Genomic DNA, 15936 nt, shown 5'->3' on the forward strand with positions numbered 1-15936 from the left:
GAGAACAGTGAGCAGGCTCTGGCTCCAGCACCAATGGCTTCAGCCATTGGCCAAGGCAGCCTCGGTGACACTTCCTCAAAGTGAAAGCGAAAGCCAAGTAGGCGGAGAGGACTGACGGGGCCAGGCGGTCGGCCAGGCAGGCGTGTTTGGAGCCCCTTCTCCAGCCCGTACCTGGCCGGCGCGGGGCACAAGGAGGGGCGGCGGGGGAGGAGGGCCTGAGAGCAGCCCCCATGGGCTCCGAGGGGTGGTGCTTGCTGGTCTGCTTGGCTCTCTCCGGGGCAGCAGACGCCGGTGAGTCGGGGGCTGGCTGGTGGGGGGTGTCGGCCTAAAGAAGCATCAGGTAGCCACCCTCCCCGAGGTCGCAGAAGGGGAAAGGGGCCGGGAATGGCTTCCAATCGCCTTCTAAGCCCAACAGGCGGAAGATTCGGCGGCTGGTAACGGAAGGAACCAATTGTGCCGGGGAGAGAGACTGAGAACTCTGGGGAAAGGGCCAAACGAAGGAATGAGGGGCCGCCTCTGTGGATGTGGTGGGCCCGCTGTCCTACGGGAGAGGGAGCTGGCCTGGGAGCGGACACCTTCAGGAGAGGAAGGGGGTCCCCTAACTAGGAGATCACGGAGGGGGGTAGGTGCTCTCCAGAGGTGGGGGAGGGGAAGGCCACCTGTAAAAGCACGGAGCGAGCAGACCCTGGGGGCTGACTGGGAAGTTGAGACGGCTGCCAACGCCCTAGCAACCAAGCCCGAGACGTCTCCTCTCCCAATGCAGTTTTGTTCATTTATATGCTTTTGCTTAGAATTCCTTTGAAGAGATAGCTTTCCATTGATAGGTGGAAATAAGCTTCTTAAATCCCTCTGAGCAAGGGAGATCAGGACTTTAAATAATTCACACCAATAAGTATGTACCTGGAGAAGCAGGTGCTTCGCATTCGCAGAAAGCTGGTTCTGGTTAAAACAGGATCAGAGCTGGACGCAGAGGCAGCTAGGAACGGGGAAGATTACCCCTTGATGACTCGACAGTTTGGGGTAGGGGGGAGCAAGTATAGAAGTAACTTTCCGGGCAAGAGTGTGCTCACCCCAGCCTGTTCCCTGCAGTAGAAAGTCAGTGGCGGGCAGTGGACGTGATTTTGGACTGCTTCCTGATGGGGGAAGGTGGGCACCATGGAGGTTTCGCCAGCCGTGAGAACATGGTGAAGGCCTTGTTGGTGCTGAAGCAGGTGCCAGTGCCGGACGACGGCTCCCTGGAAGGCCTCACGGATTTCCAAGGGGGCATACTGGCCGAGGACGACCCACTCATTACCTTCGAGGCCTCAGGTAAGAGCCCTCCACCCTGTGTCCCAGTCCTTCTGGGCTCCCTCCAGTTCCTGAGACCAGTTCCCAAGGACACCCACCCACACCTGCTTCCCATCAGCCCAGGTGTTCTCTATCCAGCTCCATCTCTGTGCTGCCCTCTTCTCCCCCAGTGAACCTAATACAGATTCCCCAGGCTGAGGCCTTGCTCCATGCCGACTGCAGCGGGAAAGAGGTGACCTGTGAGATCTCCCGCTATTTTCTCCAGGCCAGGCCAAAGGCCACGGCGGAGACGGCAGCCTGGTTCATCACCAACGTGCTAGTGTCTGGAGAGGGACCTAGTATCTCCATGGTGATGAAGACTCTTGGGGACGCTCGGAATGGGGCTGTCTTGCATCCCATGCTGAAACTGCCCCTGAGCCCCCAGGGGACTGTGCGGACTGAAGGTGAGAAAATGAAAAGTAGCAGAAAGAAAGTTTTGATTTTTTTTAAAGGGGTCAGAAATGGGGGGATAGTAGGAGAAGGAAGGGGACAGGTCCACCTCCGTGCACATTGGTCATCTCAGGGGGTCCCCTAGGCCTCAGTCCTTTCTTCCTAAAGACCCCAAATGGGGATAATTTTCACCTGGCCAGGTGACTTGAGGACATAAGACATGGGATGCTCTATTTGCGTATGCTGTCCACAGCTGTCTCAGTGAGCAGAGCGCCAGCTTCTCCCAGGGAACAGCTAGCCTGGTCAAGATGAGAGAGGAGAGCACAGGCCCGCAGAATTTGTTCATTATCTCCTCTCAGTAGAACCTGGTCCTTGCCCTCTCCAACCCTGCACATCTCAGAGGGCACAGAAAATTGAGAACATGAGGATAGGTTTCTCCAAAGTTCATGGAATCCAATATTTTGCCTCCAAGAAAAGACAGCCACATCCAGAGAAGATTAGGGGCCTACCCTTCTATCCTTAGAAAGCTCCAGAACACTCAAGTTATTCTGTGGTCCAACCTAAATTTATCCTGCTACATCAGAAAAGGGGTCCTCATGCTGTCCAGTGTCAACCATAGTCCTAGCATAGCTAGGCATTGCCCCCATTTATTTTGGGATATTTCAGACCTACAAAAAAAGGTGAAAGAATAATAAACACCTGTATACCGTGCACCTGGATTCACCAGTTGTTAACGTGTTGCACATCCTTTCCGCCTCCCTCATCTTCTCTCCATTTCCCCTCCGCATAACTAATTGAAAGTAAACTGCAGACATCTCTACACTCCATCCCAAATGCTTCCATGGATAGCACGTGTTAGTTTATAACCAAAGACATGAATGTTCTCCGTAATCATAAAACCATCACCTCGGCAGCAACCAAGGTGGGGAGTGGTCTACCCGGGGTGCGGGCAGTAAGGGGGGTGCAGTGTACAGATAGCGGAAGAACGTATCCTCGCCGTCAGCCTCCACTGGCAGTTCTGAACCACGTCAGTGATCAGACACTCCTGCCTGCCTGCCAGGGCGGACCGTCCTCACCTTCCCCACCATGGCTGGGTCTGCCCCTGATTGTCGTACTTAAGGCATTTTAAAATTGATACAATAATCCTATCAAATATGAAGTCAAATTCAAACTTCTCCAATTGCCCTTGTAGTGTTCTTTATAGCCTTGGGGGGTTGGGTTTGGTTTTTGAAGTCCAGGATTCAGACAGGGATTGTGCATTGTATTTAGTTGTCCTGTCCCTTCAGCCTCCTTTACTCCAGAACAGTCTTCAGAGCCTGAACTATTTTGAGGCCGGGCCACTGTCTTGTAGATGTCCCAGCATTTGGATCTGTCTGATTGTTTTCCTCATTAGACTGGGGTTTAGCACGCTTGGCCCAGACACCACCACTGTGTGCTTGTTTAAGCTCTGTCTCCTTTAGTCTCCTCAGCAGCCTTGCTCTAAGCAGATGAGCTCGGCAACGCTGAGGGCCTTGCCCAAGGCCACAGAGGGAGTTAAGTGGAAGAGCCGGGCTTCCGAAAGCTGACTGCAACTCCAGTAGCTCTTTTTTTTTTTTTTTTTTTAATTTTTTTTAAAATTTATTTTTGGTTGCGTTGGGTCTTCGTTGCTGCGCGCAGGCTTTCTTTTAGTTGCGGCGAGCAGGGGCTTCTCATTGCGATGCCTTCTTTTGTTGCGGAGCACGGGCTCTAGGCGCGCAGGCTCAGTAGGTGTGGCACACGGGCTTAGTCGCTCCGCGGCACGTGGGATCTTCCCGGACCAGGGCACGAACCCGTGTCCCTGCATTGGCGGGCGGATTCTTAACCGCTGCGCCACCAGGGAAGTCCTCCAGTAGTTCTTACCTGAGGGTCAACAGTAACCCATAATTTTTTTTATATATAAATTTTTTCTTTTATTTTTTTGGCTGCGTTGGGTCTTAGTTGCAGGATACGGAGTCTTCATTGAGGCATGCGGGATCTTCGTCGTGGCGCGTGGGCTTCTCTCAAGTTGTGGCGTGCAGGTTTTCTGTCTCTAGTCGTGGCGCGTGGGCTCTGTAGTTTGCGGCACTCGGGCTCTCTCGTTGAGGCACGTGAGCTCTGTAGTTGTGGCGCGCGGGCTTAGTTGCCCTACGGCACGTGGGATCTTAGTTCCCCAACCAGGGATCGAACCTGCGTCCTCTGCATTGGAAGGTGGATTCTTTACCACTGGACCACCGGGGAAGTCCCAGTAAGCCATAATTTTGCATATGTATTTGCCTGGTCCATAACTTTCGTCAGCTTGTGCAAGGGGTAAGTGACTCCAACATGGTCAAGAGTACCACGCATGCGTGCTGCCTTTCAACACACCCCGAGCCTCTGCCACAGCTCGGAGATCAGGTGGCCTCACGGAGGGAGCGGCCCACAATCACCCCTTTCTCCCACAGTGGAGTTCCAGGTGACAACACAGACCCCATCCCTGAATCTCCTGCTGGGGTCCTCGGCCTCCCTGCACTGTGGCTTCTCCGTGGCACCAGGCTTGGGCATCACCAGCGTGGAGTGGCGGCTGCAGCATAAGGGCAGTGGCCAGCTGGTGTACCTCTGGACCACGGGGCAGGGGCAGGCCAGGCGGGAGGGCGCCACCCTGGAGCCTCAGCAGCTGCTCATGGCTGGGGACGCCTCCCTCACCCTACCCAGCCTCACCCTGAAGGATGAGGGGGCCTACGTCTGCCAGATCACAACCTCCCTGTACCGAGCTCAACAGATCATCCGGCTCGACGTCCAAGGTGAGGCCAGGACTCAGTTATGCCGGGAAGAGGGAAAGGGATATGCCTGTTGGGAGTGCCTTCCAGCATGGGATCAAACGCAAGGGCACTTTCCTGAGAGGCAGACCCCACTCCCACAGCCTGAACGCCATCTCCATCCTAGAAGCGCAGATGGCATTAGAGGGAGTTTCCCGTCAGGCTCTAGATAACTCCATTGAGAAGTTTCCCAGCCCAGAATCCTGCTGCCCTGCGCTGGCTGGCTGTGTCCAGTCGCCGCAGTCCTTTTGGACCACACCCAAAGGAGGGGCAGCAGCAAACCAAGGAGGGGCGGGGGAGCGGTCCTGACCGGGAGGACTGTTTCGGCGAGCACAGCCTTTAACGTCACTGGCTCGTAGTGACGCTGAGAGGCAGGCCAACCTTTAGTTGGTTTTGCTGCTGTTTTTCAGTTACCTGTGGGAATCGGACCCCCTCATGTCGTGCATCCAGGTGGACCCCTCGCCACCACCATCCCCCCCGCCGCCCTGCACCTCACTGAGGAGGAAACTTCCGCCTCCACAACCTGCTCTTACGTTCAGCAGGAGGGGAAGGCTCTAGGCTCCTCTGCTGTCCCGGTGATGCCTGTGGGATTTTATTTCTCCTTTCTTCCAGCTGCCCCCAAAGTACGACTGAGCTTGGCGAGCGAAGCTCTGCCACCCACCCTCGTCTGCAGTGTCACTGGCTATTACCCTCTGGATGTGACTGTGACGTGGATCCGGGAGGAGCTGGGTGGAGCCCCGGCCCCAGTCTCCGGCGCCTCCTACTCCAGCCTCCGGCAGAGCATGGCAGGCACCTACAGCATCTCCTCCTCCCTGACGGCAGAGCCTGGCTCTGTGGGTGCCACTTACACCTGCCAAGTCACCCACGTCTCCCTGGAGGAGCCCCTGGGGGCCAACACCTGGGTTGCCCCACCAGGTATGGGAGTGCCCTCCTTTCCCCACCTCCACACCTGGGCTCACGGCTCCTGCCCTCTGGCCTTGTTCTGCTTCCCACAGCCTCGGCTGCTGCTTTCCCAAGGTGACAGCCTCCAGAGGTCCCACCCCACGTCCTCCGAGACTTTATTACCCCCCGAGTTCTGGGGTACCAGGCACTGCCGAGAGCTGGAGACCAAGGCTGAACAATTCCTCGTCCTGCCCTCGAGGAGCTTAGCCCAGCGGGAGGGACAGACGAGGCAGTCAGGGAAGATGACCGAGGGAGGCCTGCAAGCCTGCTGAGCTGGGTCGGGGGCAGGGAACACCAGGACGGAGGGGACGGCACGTGTGAAGGCCTCATTATAAAACAGGCTAGAAAGAACTGGGGGGCCCGCACGGCTAGAGGCAAGGGTGCGTGGGGAAAGGGGGCTGTGGCTGCGAAGCTCGAGAGGTGCTGGTATCCACTGGGCGTCTGCATCAAGCCAGCAGCGCGCTGAGCGCTCAGATGGGGGCCTGCACAGGTTCTCACTCCTCCCATTTAGAGATGAGTAACTGATACTTGCAGATGTTCAGTAATTTGCCCAAGGTCGCTGCCTAGGAAATGGTAAAACAGACAACGTGAAAGATAGGCAGACTGATTTCCCCGCAGCCTCACCCCCTCCTGCTGTCGGTGGGCAGGTAACAACAGGCCTGCAAGCTGGAACTTCATCCCGAGGCCATAGAATGTCTTCGAAAGGTCTTAAACCATAAAGAGTCGGCACCTCGAAATGCCTTACTTGGTGGTTCCCGAGACTGTAAGCTTCCCCGAAACGGGGGTTTTGCCTCAGCTTACATCACTCCCCAGTTGTTTACACAATTCCAGTTTAACTATCGCCAGCTAATCTCAACTAAATCTCCCGTGCAAAGCCGTTTGAAAAAAGGTGGTCCTGAGGTGGGAAGAGGTGGAGGATTCTGTGTGGAGTGACACACGGACGTCCACCCTGAGCGGGTCCCGGCGCCACTGTGTGCTGGTCGCTGGGTGAGAGCAGGAGAACACCTGATAGGAGCTCCTCGACCGGGGACGCTTGAACCCAGGCGCGCGCGCACCCTGTCCTTCCTGCCGGGGCAGACGCTGCACGTGAGGGCTCAGTATGGTTCCCGCCACTGATCCCCGTCCACACCTCTGTCACCTACAGAGCAGAGGATGGCCTTCGGAGTCCTTTTTGCCAGCAGCCTCTTCCTCCTGGCACTGCTGTTCCTGGGACTGCAGAGACACCAAGGTAAGAAAGAGCCTGGGCATCCTCGGCTCTGGCCCTGACCGAACTCACTTGGAGATCAGCTGCTCTGAGTGCCGTCACACCCAGACCAGGGATGAAACCCAAGCCTCCGGAGCTCCAGCCGGCCCCCCCCCAGCCCCCAGCTCCTGGGCTTACCCCAACTGACACCAACTTCCTTCCCTCCCGTTTTCTCCTAGCTACCTCACCAAGGCCTGCCAGGACCCCGAGGCACTCCGGGTAGCCACTCTCCTGCCTTAGATATAAGAGAGAGTCACATTCTCCCAGAAGGACTCTAAGCTGAGTCCCAGAACTCAAAGAGGCCCCAAGAAAGATACGAAGAAGGTACAGATCACTGACTGTGGCTCTGGCTTTCTGCAGGCCTCTGCCTGCCTTCACTGCATGCCCCGGGCTGAGGTGCCAAGGGGGAAAGCGTGACGAGGCGAGAGGGTGGCAGGAAGGCAGGAGGGCTGGGTGGAGGTTAAAACATAAGCCAGGTTTGAGGCGCGGTGGTAGGAAAATATTAACAGAAAAAAATTAAGAAAGGAGCGGATGAGGTCCAGTGGAACAGGATGGGGGTTGGACGGCCACGCACAATCGTTGAACTCTGTCCCGGTAAAAGCCCTCATGTCCTCGGAAGCAGAGCTTTTCCACTTTCCTGTCTTTCCCCACACTGGGGCCCGCCCTGCCGCGCCTCGCTGCTCGGCTGGCAGAGCGTTTGAGGTGTGAAACGAAGACCATCAGAGGCAGCCCTGGGCCCCCCCTCAGTCGCTCAGTGTAACCTTGAGCTGCGATTAAGCTCCTGCACCTTTGGACAGCTGCTGGGCATTTCAGGACACCTACACACCCGTCACTGCCTCGGCTGCAGGGGACAGAGTTCTCCTTTCAGTCATTTTAAAACGGGCCTGGTCAGCACAGTGGAACCTGGCAGAGGATGGCTATGCATGGGGACGGTGGGGAGCAGAGCGTGTTCCCTGGGGGCGTCCTCAGGGCCTGGCCCAGGACCTGGAGGCAAGAGGCGGCAGATCTGCGGGTGTCTGTCCGTGAGATGCCCTCTCAGCTTCCTGCCGCGGCTTCCTGCCGCCCACACCTGAAGAGCTGGGCTGCTTCGGGCACGGAGGCTGAGAGCGGAGACCACTTCCCCTGCCAGCACCCGGCTCTTGAATCTCGAGAAGACCGACAGCACCCGTAAGCCACCCTTCCGGCGCACAGCACCATCAGAAAGGAACCAGAGAGAAACAAGACGCCTCCGCCCTGCTGCGGTCACCCCAACCCAAACAACAGCCAAGTCGGTTTAGTGGTAGGAAGTTGTATTTTTGTTTTGCCTTTGTTCAGAATACAGGAAACTGGTAAATACGCCACATGCCTTTGGTGGAAGTACAACTCTTATTTCTGTACAAGTAGGAGAGTGGGGTTAGAAAAAAAGACGGAGAGGTGATGACAGACACACAGCGGGGACGCCACAGGGTCTCACGGCAAACCCAAGAGGGGCCGTGGAGAGACGGCCTCGCGTGGCCGCCGAGCCCCAGGCTTGGTTGCATCTTTGCTCCTGCACGTGGGTGGTGGGAGGGAAGGGGGGCGGCAAAGACACAGAAGAGGGGGGTACGGGGCAGGGTGAGAAAGAGAGTAGAAGGGCTAACGTCCCCAGAAGAACAAAGCCAACTACACCTGGGACAGATGGGACAGAAACCCAGAAGTGATTCCTGTGATGGGGCGGGCCAAGAGGGCGGATTTGCTCCAGGCTTGGGACACATCGAGGACAGTGGCGGTTCTTCTCCAGCAGTGACCCCCTGCGTTAGGCAAGGGGAGCCCAGAGGAGAGCGGAGGCCTTCGAGGGGGGCCGTTAGGAGGGCACACAAACTGCCTTCGTCCAGCTCTTCCGTCCCGCCCTGGGGCAGGACGAAGGGAATGTGGGAACAGGGCAAAGGGAGAGGAAGGATGGTTTTGCGGAACGAAATGCTGCTGCGTGGAAAGCGAGCCTGGCCCAGCCTCCTCCTGCTGGTGGACTGGTGGACCGAAGGGACGAAGGGACGTGGGGCGGTCCCCGTTCTCTTCCCAGCCGGCCCTCCCGCCCTGTCACGCGGGTCTGTCCCACTGAGTGCCCTTTCCTGAAGCCCAGCACTGGCCCCCGAGACAGGCTGAGCAGCTCCATCCTCAGGTCCCACTGTCTGTGCCACCAACCATGCAAAGAGGAGGAAGGGAAAGGGAATTCAGACGGGCAGGGGTGCTTTGGAAGGGGAACATACTGCGGGAAGAACAGAGGGGCCGCTCCAGATGAGAAGGCGCCGTGGTGGCACAGCAGTCACCAAGCAGGCCCGTCCGCTGGCGGCTCCACCTCCACCCCAAGGCTGGCGGGGGCACCGGACTCTCCCAGTGCTCAGGAGCGGCCGGGCCTCAGGAAGGGCCTCTCTCCTCAGCCCTGCCTTTGGCAAGCACGCGGGGGTGGTGTCGGGGGAAGGACTCCCAGAGGGTCCAGGGCTCCTCCCCTCCGACACCTCATCCTCCATCAACAGCAAGGGAGGTACGGGACGCTTGTAACAAGAGGGTGAGAAGCGGCTTCCTCCAAGCTTGGTATTTTCAGATTAGGCCCTTGACGCGCTGTTTATAACTAATGGGCATTCTCTCATTATCTATGCCAATAACTAAAATTGACAGGCTCAACCTTTGGCTGAATGAAAGTATTTGATGCCCTCACGAGCAATCCAGAATGCTGTAGAAAACGTGGACAAGAGCCCCTTCCAGGTATGAGCTTGTGGGACTGTTTCTAGGATGGGAACGAGAATCCTGATAATTTTCGCTATTGATACGTGTTCTCCAGGTCTCTGGAGGACAAAGTAAAAGGTTGTAAGATCCCTGAAGACATAGGAGACCTTAGACTAACAGACGGGAAATAACTGTGAAAAACAGGTTTGACTTTCTAAAAGAGTCCTGCACCAGGACCAAGCTGGACTTTGGGCCCGGCCCAGGCTCCTCTGCAGGCCTGGCACAGGAGAGGTGAGGGGGCCCCCTCCCAGCTGCTCCCAGCCTCCTCCGGCCGGCAGCCTGGCCTTTTCTGGCAACACCACGGGCACAACACTCTTCTCCTCGTCCCAGTCTTGGCCCCTTCTTGAGCACGTCACCTCAGCTACGCCCCTTCCCCATCCCTTGGCCTCCAGCTCCTTTTGGCTTTGGGGGAACTTGAGAGAACGTGAGAGGGTAGGAAGGAGATGCCAGCTGTTGTTCTTCAGGTAGTTAATTCAAGACTGCACCACAAGCAGCATTTCCAGTGTCGTGGGACAGAGAGCAAATGAAAGCAACAGAAGGCGAGGAGTGGGCGATGGAGAAGCAGGGCTGGGATGGAGGAAGGCAGATGGGGAAGTTCTGGGGAGAAACAGCAGGACAGGGACATGAGTTTGGATGGCAATGGAGAACAGGGAAGGGGTGGCACATTCTCAAGCAAAAAAGTAGACTGGACACAGGAATCAGGAAGTCCCGGATGGAAAAGAGAAAGAGACAGGAGAAAACAAGAGGGCAAATTACATCAGGTTACTAGACACTCAGGTGTGGTTGTAGGTGTCCCATCCCCACGGTCTCCCTCTGACCCAAGCCAGTGCGAAGGAGCACAGCCCACTCCCTCAGAACAGGAGCCACCACCTTCCCCCACAGTCCTGCAGAGTGAGGGCCTGTCCATCAAGGAAGTCCCTCACCTCTGCCCTTCCGCCCTCCCGAACCAGATGATGCTTCCCTGGCCACGATCTCCATACCTCAGTCAGAGCAGCCCCACTCCCCAGGCAGGCAGGCAGGCAGGTAGGGCTGGGAGGAGACGCTGGGACCTTCCCACCGCTTCACCCCACCAGCGACCTCAGCGATACTTACTTACAATAACTACCACGATGATGGCACAGACGGCTCCCAGCATGATCATCATCTGAAGAAACATTGACAAAAAACAAGCCCGTGGATGTGGGGAAGGAGGAAGGAGCCAGGACCAGGGACTCAGACAGTGGAAGAAGCCACACGCCCCCCCAGGACAGCTGAAGGCCTCCCAACCCCTCGTGCCCCTCCCCATCAGACAGTAACCCCTGCACCACAGCTGGAGCTTCTCAGAAACATGAGAGGGTCTGCAGCTTGCTCCTTTTTTCCTAGTTCCTGTTGCCTGGAGGCTTTTAAAGGAACACCAGAGCAGGTGCAGACTTTGGATCTTTAGTCAGCTGGTTCGTTTTCCATCAAAAAGTGTTCAGCTCATTCCCAAAAGCTGCAGGTATTTAAATATATAGCTACCCCAGCCATTGTGTCGATGTTGGTGTATCTCAGGAAGGGTCAGGTAAGAATTTTTCCAGGGGTCCTTTGGGAAAAGGCAGCTCGACTAACCCCTCCAAACTCCTCAGGGTCTCCCCTGGCCCTCAGTTAGTGGTTCTGAGCACTTTAGCGTACCCTGGTGGCCAATTCGGGTAATGCAGCTCAAGAAGGAGGCTTCCCACATTGCCTCCCGGGTCCTGCAGGGCACAGATGGTGAGAGGGACGGACTGTGGAACCTGAGGGTTTTCCCACCTCCTATGTGTTGAGACCCAGGAGAATAAGGGGGAGAGGACAAGAACATTCACCTTGCAGTTCTTCCACCAATACTTCCTCTTTAGCTTGGCGGCGCTGCTCTCAAATTGTGATGCGCCCGCCTGCAAAGCGTCGGCTCTGTCATCCAGCTCTGACAGCTTCTGGTCCCTCTCCAGGACCTTGTCCACATTTACACGCATGATGTCCACCACCTGAGCAGGGCGCAGGAACAAAGTGGCTAAGCTCCCCCAGAGCCGGGGAGAGAACAGCGAGTCTGCCCTGCCTAACTCTAAGGGGCGCCCTGTCTCCCGGAGCCTTTAGCTGCCCCTCTAGATAAAGAGAAGTTTCCCAATTTCCATGACTTGGAAACTCTTAGAGAAAAAGCTATCCATGTACCTCCTCCACTTGTGCCTGGGTCTGCTGTAGTCGTCTGTTACTCGTCGTATTAGGAGGAGGGCCAGGGGGACCCCCACCTGGGGCAGCCCCTTCTGCCCCTTCGGTGGGTGGCTGAGCTGCCGCAGACCTGCGGAGAGAAGTGCACAGAGTGACCAAGACAAGAAAGGAATCACATACATTCTCACCCCTGTCACCAAAGCAAGGTGTGATACGGCTATATGCAAGTACAAGGGATTCCAGCTCCTTGGCAATACCAAGTGGGGAGATGCAGCACAGAGGCCCAAAGCAAAAGATGAAAGATCCTGTAACAGATGGGGCTCAGCGACATCCAGGGTGGCATCAAGAGCTCTCGTTTGGGCTATCCTCTGACCCAAACTCAAACACATCCTCTGGCACACTGGCCACAGGGACAAATGGGCCAGTCTTGGCTTAAATGGCATTTCTCTGCCTCCCAGAAGCCGTTCACATGAAATCAAACTGGAAAACTCCAATCCAGGAGAAGTACCTACAAAAAAACTCAACCCTCAGGACAAGCTTACAGACTGAACAACTCTTTTTTTTGCAAAGCCTGAACATAAAAAGAAAGGCCAAGCTGACAGGCTCTGCTGAAGGGGAGCCAGTTATTGGTTGTTTCATGCAATGATTAGTATATCGTGGCCACTGAAAGGACGACGTGGAGAGTCACCAAAGGCTCTGTAGTTGCAGTGAGTCAGGACTGTTTGCTTGCTTTGCTTTTTGGCAGAGAAGACTGGGGTTTCACTTAGATAGAACTGGGGCCCAAAGCAATTGTGTCAATTGTGAAAGTGTTCCAAGAGCATAGACAGGGAGCAGAAATATTGGAAATGGTCCTCAGTGTACATGCACCAGAGACAGCCTGTCCCTTCCTTTTTTAGATTTGGCATCCAGTCTCAGGAGACTCTCCTAGTTCCTGATGTCCCAACTAGAAATCTTGGTTTACACTGCTATGCACAGAGACCATACTCCCTTTCCCTTAGCCTTAGGGGAGAATAATCCAGTGTGGGATCCTCAAAATAAACTCCTCTCCACGTCCCAACACATGGAAGCTAAATTCACCTCCTCAAGAATTCCCTGAAGTCTAACCTAAGGCATGAGATTTTCTCTGCCAAGGAAGAAGTCACAGGTAGGAGAGAGATCTCTCCAATTTGATGGAGAAAAGAAATTACAATAAGAACTCCTCAACGAGAAGCAGAATCTCACAAAGCCTACCTCATAGGAGCAGTCCAAGAGTAAACGCACTACGGATGAAACCATCACAAAGTCACCAAAAAGGAAAAGCCTTGACTACTCACAATAGAACTAATACCCAGAAGTTCCTCCTCTCTAAGTAAGTAAATTTCAGTCTCAAAAGAGAATAACCCTTCAGAGAGGTTATACTAGCAGATTACACCTGACTCATCCTGGCTGAAAGAACTGCTTTCCCATTTCCCTTTAAGGCACAAAGGAGGCAAAGGAAAGATACAACACCGTGGCAGCCACCAGACTCCTATGCTACTACTGTGCCACACAATCTAGTTCTCTGGTGAAAGTGGAAAATTCAATGAGTAGGAAGTAGCCAGTGTTTGGTCTTGGAAGCAGTCCAGGCTGGTGGCACCAATGACAAGATTAAGGTCAGAGACCTCGTGATGCCCTTCTAGTCACCACCGTTTCCCCATCTCCTTCCTATCATCCCACATGGATGCTACTGGGAACCAGTCAGCTGAAGAGGCTCCCCCTCCCCAAAATGAAAACACAAGGAATCCTAGGGCTTGGCCAAAACGCGTAGAATATCATATACAGTTAAAACTGTAGAAATCAAAGAGAGAAAAAGGGAAATCGTTATAAAGCATTTGCAGGGACCATTTCACTTATTCTTGGGAGTTGGGAACACGCAGGAGTAACATATCCAGGGATAGTTATAATCCTTATGTAACGTAAGTAAATCTTTTCCCTTTTCGTCACCAAGAGAAGCAACACAAATACATCTAGGACCAGGCCAGGACTCCAAGAAAGAAAGGGAAGTTCTTCATTTGTCTAACTATAGTTCTCCCTCAGGATCTTGGGATGGGGTGACCATGGTCAGATGACTAAATTGATGATTAGAGACTAAATTGAATGTATTGAGGGAAAGTGGCGGGGCGGGGAGGCGGGGATCCTTAGCTCTATTTGTCTTCAAAGTACCTGGCTAAGACTCAATGACAGGAAAACACCTCCTATACGGGTGGCCTTGGGATGAATGGATGCTTGGAATCACATGCCACTGCCCCTTGAGTCTTTGTGAGCTGCTCACCTGGCGCCAGAGAACTGGCAGATAAGTTTCTGGAGCTTTGCTCACTACCAAGAGGGGGCTACTCGTCACGGTCGGGGTGAGGGGCGTACACAAATCTAGAGACTGCAGAGCAACCTAAGTTACTAACTGGCAGGTGCACCCATGACTGTCCTTCCAGAGGCCCCAAGCACAGCTTCAATCAACGACAAGAAAGGGCCTGGAGCCCCCTCCCGGGTGTCTCCGCGCCCCACCTTCGCCCGAGACTCGACTGAGGAGCCCCGCAGGTGAGAGGAGAGGGGGCAATGAATGTGGGACCCCCGCGCCCCTGCCCCGCCCATGGGGTGCCGGCTGCGGCTGGTGCAGGAATGGGGTGCTGCCTCCCCTCCCCGGGGGTGGCTCGGCCTGCGGGCGGCGCGCGGCGGTGGTTCCCCGCGTCGCCGCAGCTGCTGCAATGCGCCATTTTCGGTCCCGCAGAGTCCGGCGCTGGGGTGAGAGTTGGCAAGGTGTCGCGCCCCCCCACACCGGGGTCAACTCACATGTCTCCGACAGAAGGAGGAGAGGTCCGTCTCCTCTCCCGAGGCTGCGGCGAGACACCCGGCCGGGGAACACCGCGGTGAAGCCGACCGCACCGCCGAGCTCCGCTTCTAGACGGCCACTCGGAGCTCTAGCTGCGGTGGAACTTACTGCAGCTGCAACCCCGGCTCCTCTTTATTAGCGCTGGCCGCGCCCCCGGATCACGCTGACAACGCTGCAGCCCAATCCACGCCCAGGACAGGAGCCAGTCCCGAAGCGAAGCCCGGATAAGGCCTAGAGTGCCCGCCCCTGAAAATCTGCCAGTCACAGCTCTCTTCTCATCCTGACTCGGGAAAGGAGCGGTGCCGGAAGGATCTGACCAATACAGCTCTGGTTTGTGTACCTGTCTAACTAAGCGATGGGGCGGGGTGGAACTAGGCGCCCGCTCCCTGGAAGGGCGGCTCCAACAATTTGAATTAGGCCTTTTTGGTGCCTCCCAGCCAATCGCTGAGCAGTTCCTTAAGTCCGGGCCCGCTCACGCCCCCCGGCGCCGGCGTCTCCAGCCAATCACGCCGCTTCCGCTGACAGCGGTGGGCGGGCCCCGGCTCTCTGCGGCCTGGACTCTGGAGCCCCGGGAGCGGCGGAGGTACGGTGGTCTAGGCACTGCGCTGGCGCTCGGACCTGGCCGGCCTCCACCCCACCTCCCCGCCTTTGACAGCTCTGAGGAGGCTGAATCCATCAAGGCAGAGCCGCAGGCTCCTGTGGCCAAAGTAAATACGAGAGCTCCGTTCATCCGTTCTACACAGCCAACCATCCCCTCACGCAGTGTATCCTAATTTTAACTCCCCCTCGCCAAACCTGCTTCTCCTATCCCTCCCGGGTAGCTTACTACATCGATTCAGTCGCCCAAACCAGAAACTTGGAAACTATCGTAGATTTCCTCCCCGTTCATCTTTACCTGTCCTCTAATAATTCAAGTTTTCCTTCTTAGTATTTCAGGGATTCTCCCCTCGTCTCACTCACTGTCCTGCTTCAGATTATTATCCCTTACCTGGACGCCATCATTTGTAAAACTATTATTTTATGTCCCGATAAGTAAAAAGGTAGCAAATCAACTGTGACATAATGCTTTCTTATCACTTCGAATTTTTTTTATTTTATATTTATTTAAAGTGCAGGTGTCTATAGATGTAGATTTTTATCATGCTTCACTCTCGTGAAAATACATAAAAAGGAAAACAGAAAAGAGTGACATGGTAACAGTGTTCATAAAACTTCACATTCAAACACTGACTCTTATGATTCATGTTTTTGACTGGTGTGCATGATTTCCACACAACGTGGTCCCTCTGCGCACGCGCCGTCAGGGGCTTTGGTGATGCAGCGTTTCTTAGAGGGATGTTCCTTTTCTGTCTCTGGAATTTTCTTCCAAGCCTCAGACACCCATCTGGCAAAATGTGATTCTTATGAGCCAGTATGACAGATACAGTATGACTGTTCTGGCTAATAGTTATAGTCGAACATCCCAATTTAGATGTTAAAATGAAAAAAAAAAGTGC

At 55.2% G+C, this 15936-nt stretch overlaps 2 protein-coding genes and 1 long non-coding RNA gene across 7 annotated transcripts; 2 read left to right on the top strand and 1 right to left on the bottom strand.

The window, feature by feature from the left end:
* The first annotated feature begins 128 nt into the window (after nt 1–128).
* Nucleotides 129–6960, top strand: TAPBPL (TAP binding protein like). Of its 3 annotated transcripts, XM_007103673.3 has the most exons (7): nt 148–291; nt 1090–1308; nt 1458–1730; nt 4155–4493; nt 5121–5423; nt 6595–6678; nt 6873–6960. In XM_007103673.3, the coding sequence occupies exons 1-7, from the start codon at nt 231–233 to the stop codon at nt 6914–6916; spliced, it is 1323 nt and encodes a 440-aa protein (XP_007103735.1). In that variant the 5' UTR covers nt 148–230; the 3' UTR covers nt 6917–6960. The 3 variants fall into 3 exon arrangements, with proteins under 3 accessions (XP_028341660.1, XP_007103735.1, XP_028341659.1); XM_028485858.2 differs by lacking the exons at nt 6595–6678; nt 6873–6960 and having other exon boundaries at nt 5121–5722; XM_028485859.2 differs by lacking the exons at nt 1458–1730; nt 6595–6678; nt 6873–6960 and having other exon boundaries at nt 129–291; nt 5121–5722.
* On the bottom strand, nt 5778–15420 carry VAMP1 (vesicle associated membrane protein 1). 3 transcript variants are annotated; one of them, XM_028485861.2, is made up of 5 exons: nt 14401–15420; nt 11599–11725; nt 11256–11414; nt 10528–10579; nt 5778–6013 (listed from the first exon to the last, which is right to left on the bottom strand). In XM_028485861.2, coding segments are annotated over exons 1-5 (396 nt in total). In that variant the 5' UTR covers nt 14403–15420; the 3' UTR covers nt 5778–5957. The 3 variants fall into 3 exon arrangements, with proteins under 3 accessions (XP_028341662.1, XP_028341661.1, XP_007103744.1); XM_028485860.2 differs by lacking the exon at nt 5778–6013 and adding an exon at nt 9880–10032 and having other exon boundaries at nt 14401–15419; XM_007103682.4 differs by lacking the exon at nt 5778–6013 and adding an exon at nt 9923–10120 and having other exon boundaries at nt 14401–14869.
* Nucleotides 12759–14417, top strand: LOC114485126 (uncharacterized). The gene is made up of 3 exons (XR_003678607.1): nt 12759–13226; nt 14043–14148; nt 14339–14417. It is a non-coding gene; the product is annotated as an uncharacterized lncRNA (long non-coding RNA).
* Nucleotides 15421–15936: the final 516 nt, after the last annotated feature.

This window comes from Physeter macrocephalus, unplaced genomic scaffold, assembly GCF_002837175.3.
Source record: "Physeter macrocephalus isolate SW-GA unplaced genomic scaffold, ASM283717v5 random_679, whole genome shotgun sequence".
Taxonomy (NCBI): Eukaryota; Metazoa; Chordata; class Mammalia; order Artiodactyla; family Physeteridae; genus Physeter; species Physeter macrocephalus.

Coding starts and splice junctions, on each gene's coding strand:
- TAPBPL (XM_028485858.2), top strand. CDS start 231: ATGGGCTCCGAGGGGTGGTGCTTGCTGGTCTGCTTGGCTCTCTCCGGG. Junction 292..1,089: donor CTCCGGGGCAGCAGACGCCG/GTGAGTCGGGGG, acceptor TGTTCCCTGCAG/TAGAAAGTCAGTGGCGGGCA. Junction 4,494..5,120: donor CATCCGGCTCGACGTCCAAG/GTGAGGCCAGGA, acceptor CCTTTCTTCCAG/CTGCCCCCAAAGTACGACTG.
- VAMP1 (XM_028485860.2), bottom strand. Junction 10,580..11,255: donor ATTGGTGGAAGAACTGCAAG/GTGAATGTTCTT, acceptor ATGTTTCTTCAG/ATGATGATCATGCTGGGAGC. Junction 10,033..10,527: donor CATCGTGGTAGTTATTGTAA/GTAAGTATCGCT, acceptor GTTTCTCCCCAG/AACTTCCCCATCTGCCTTCC.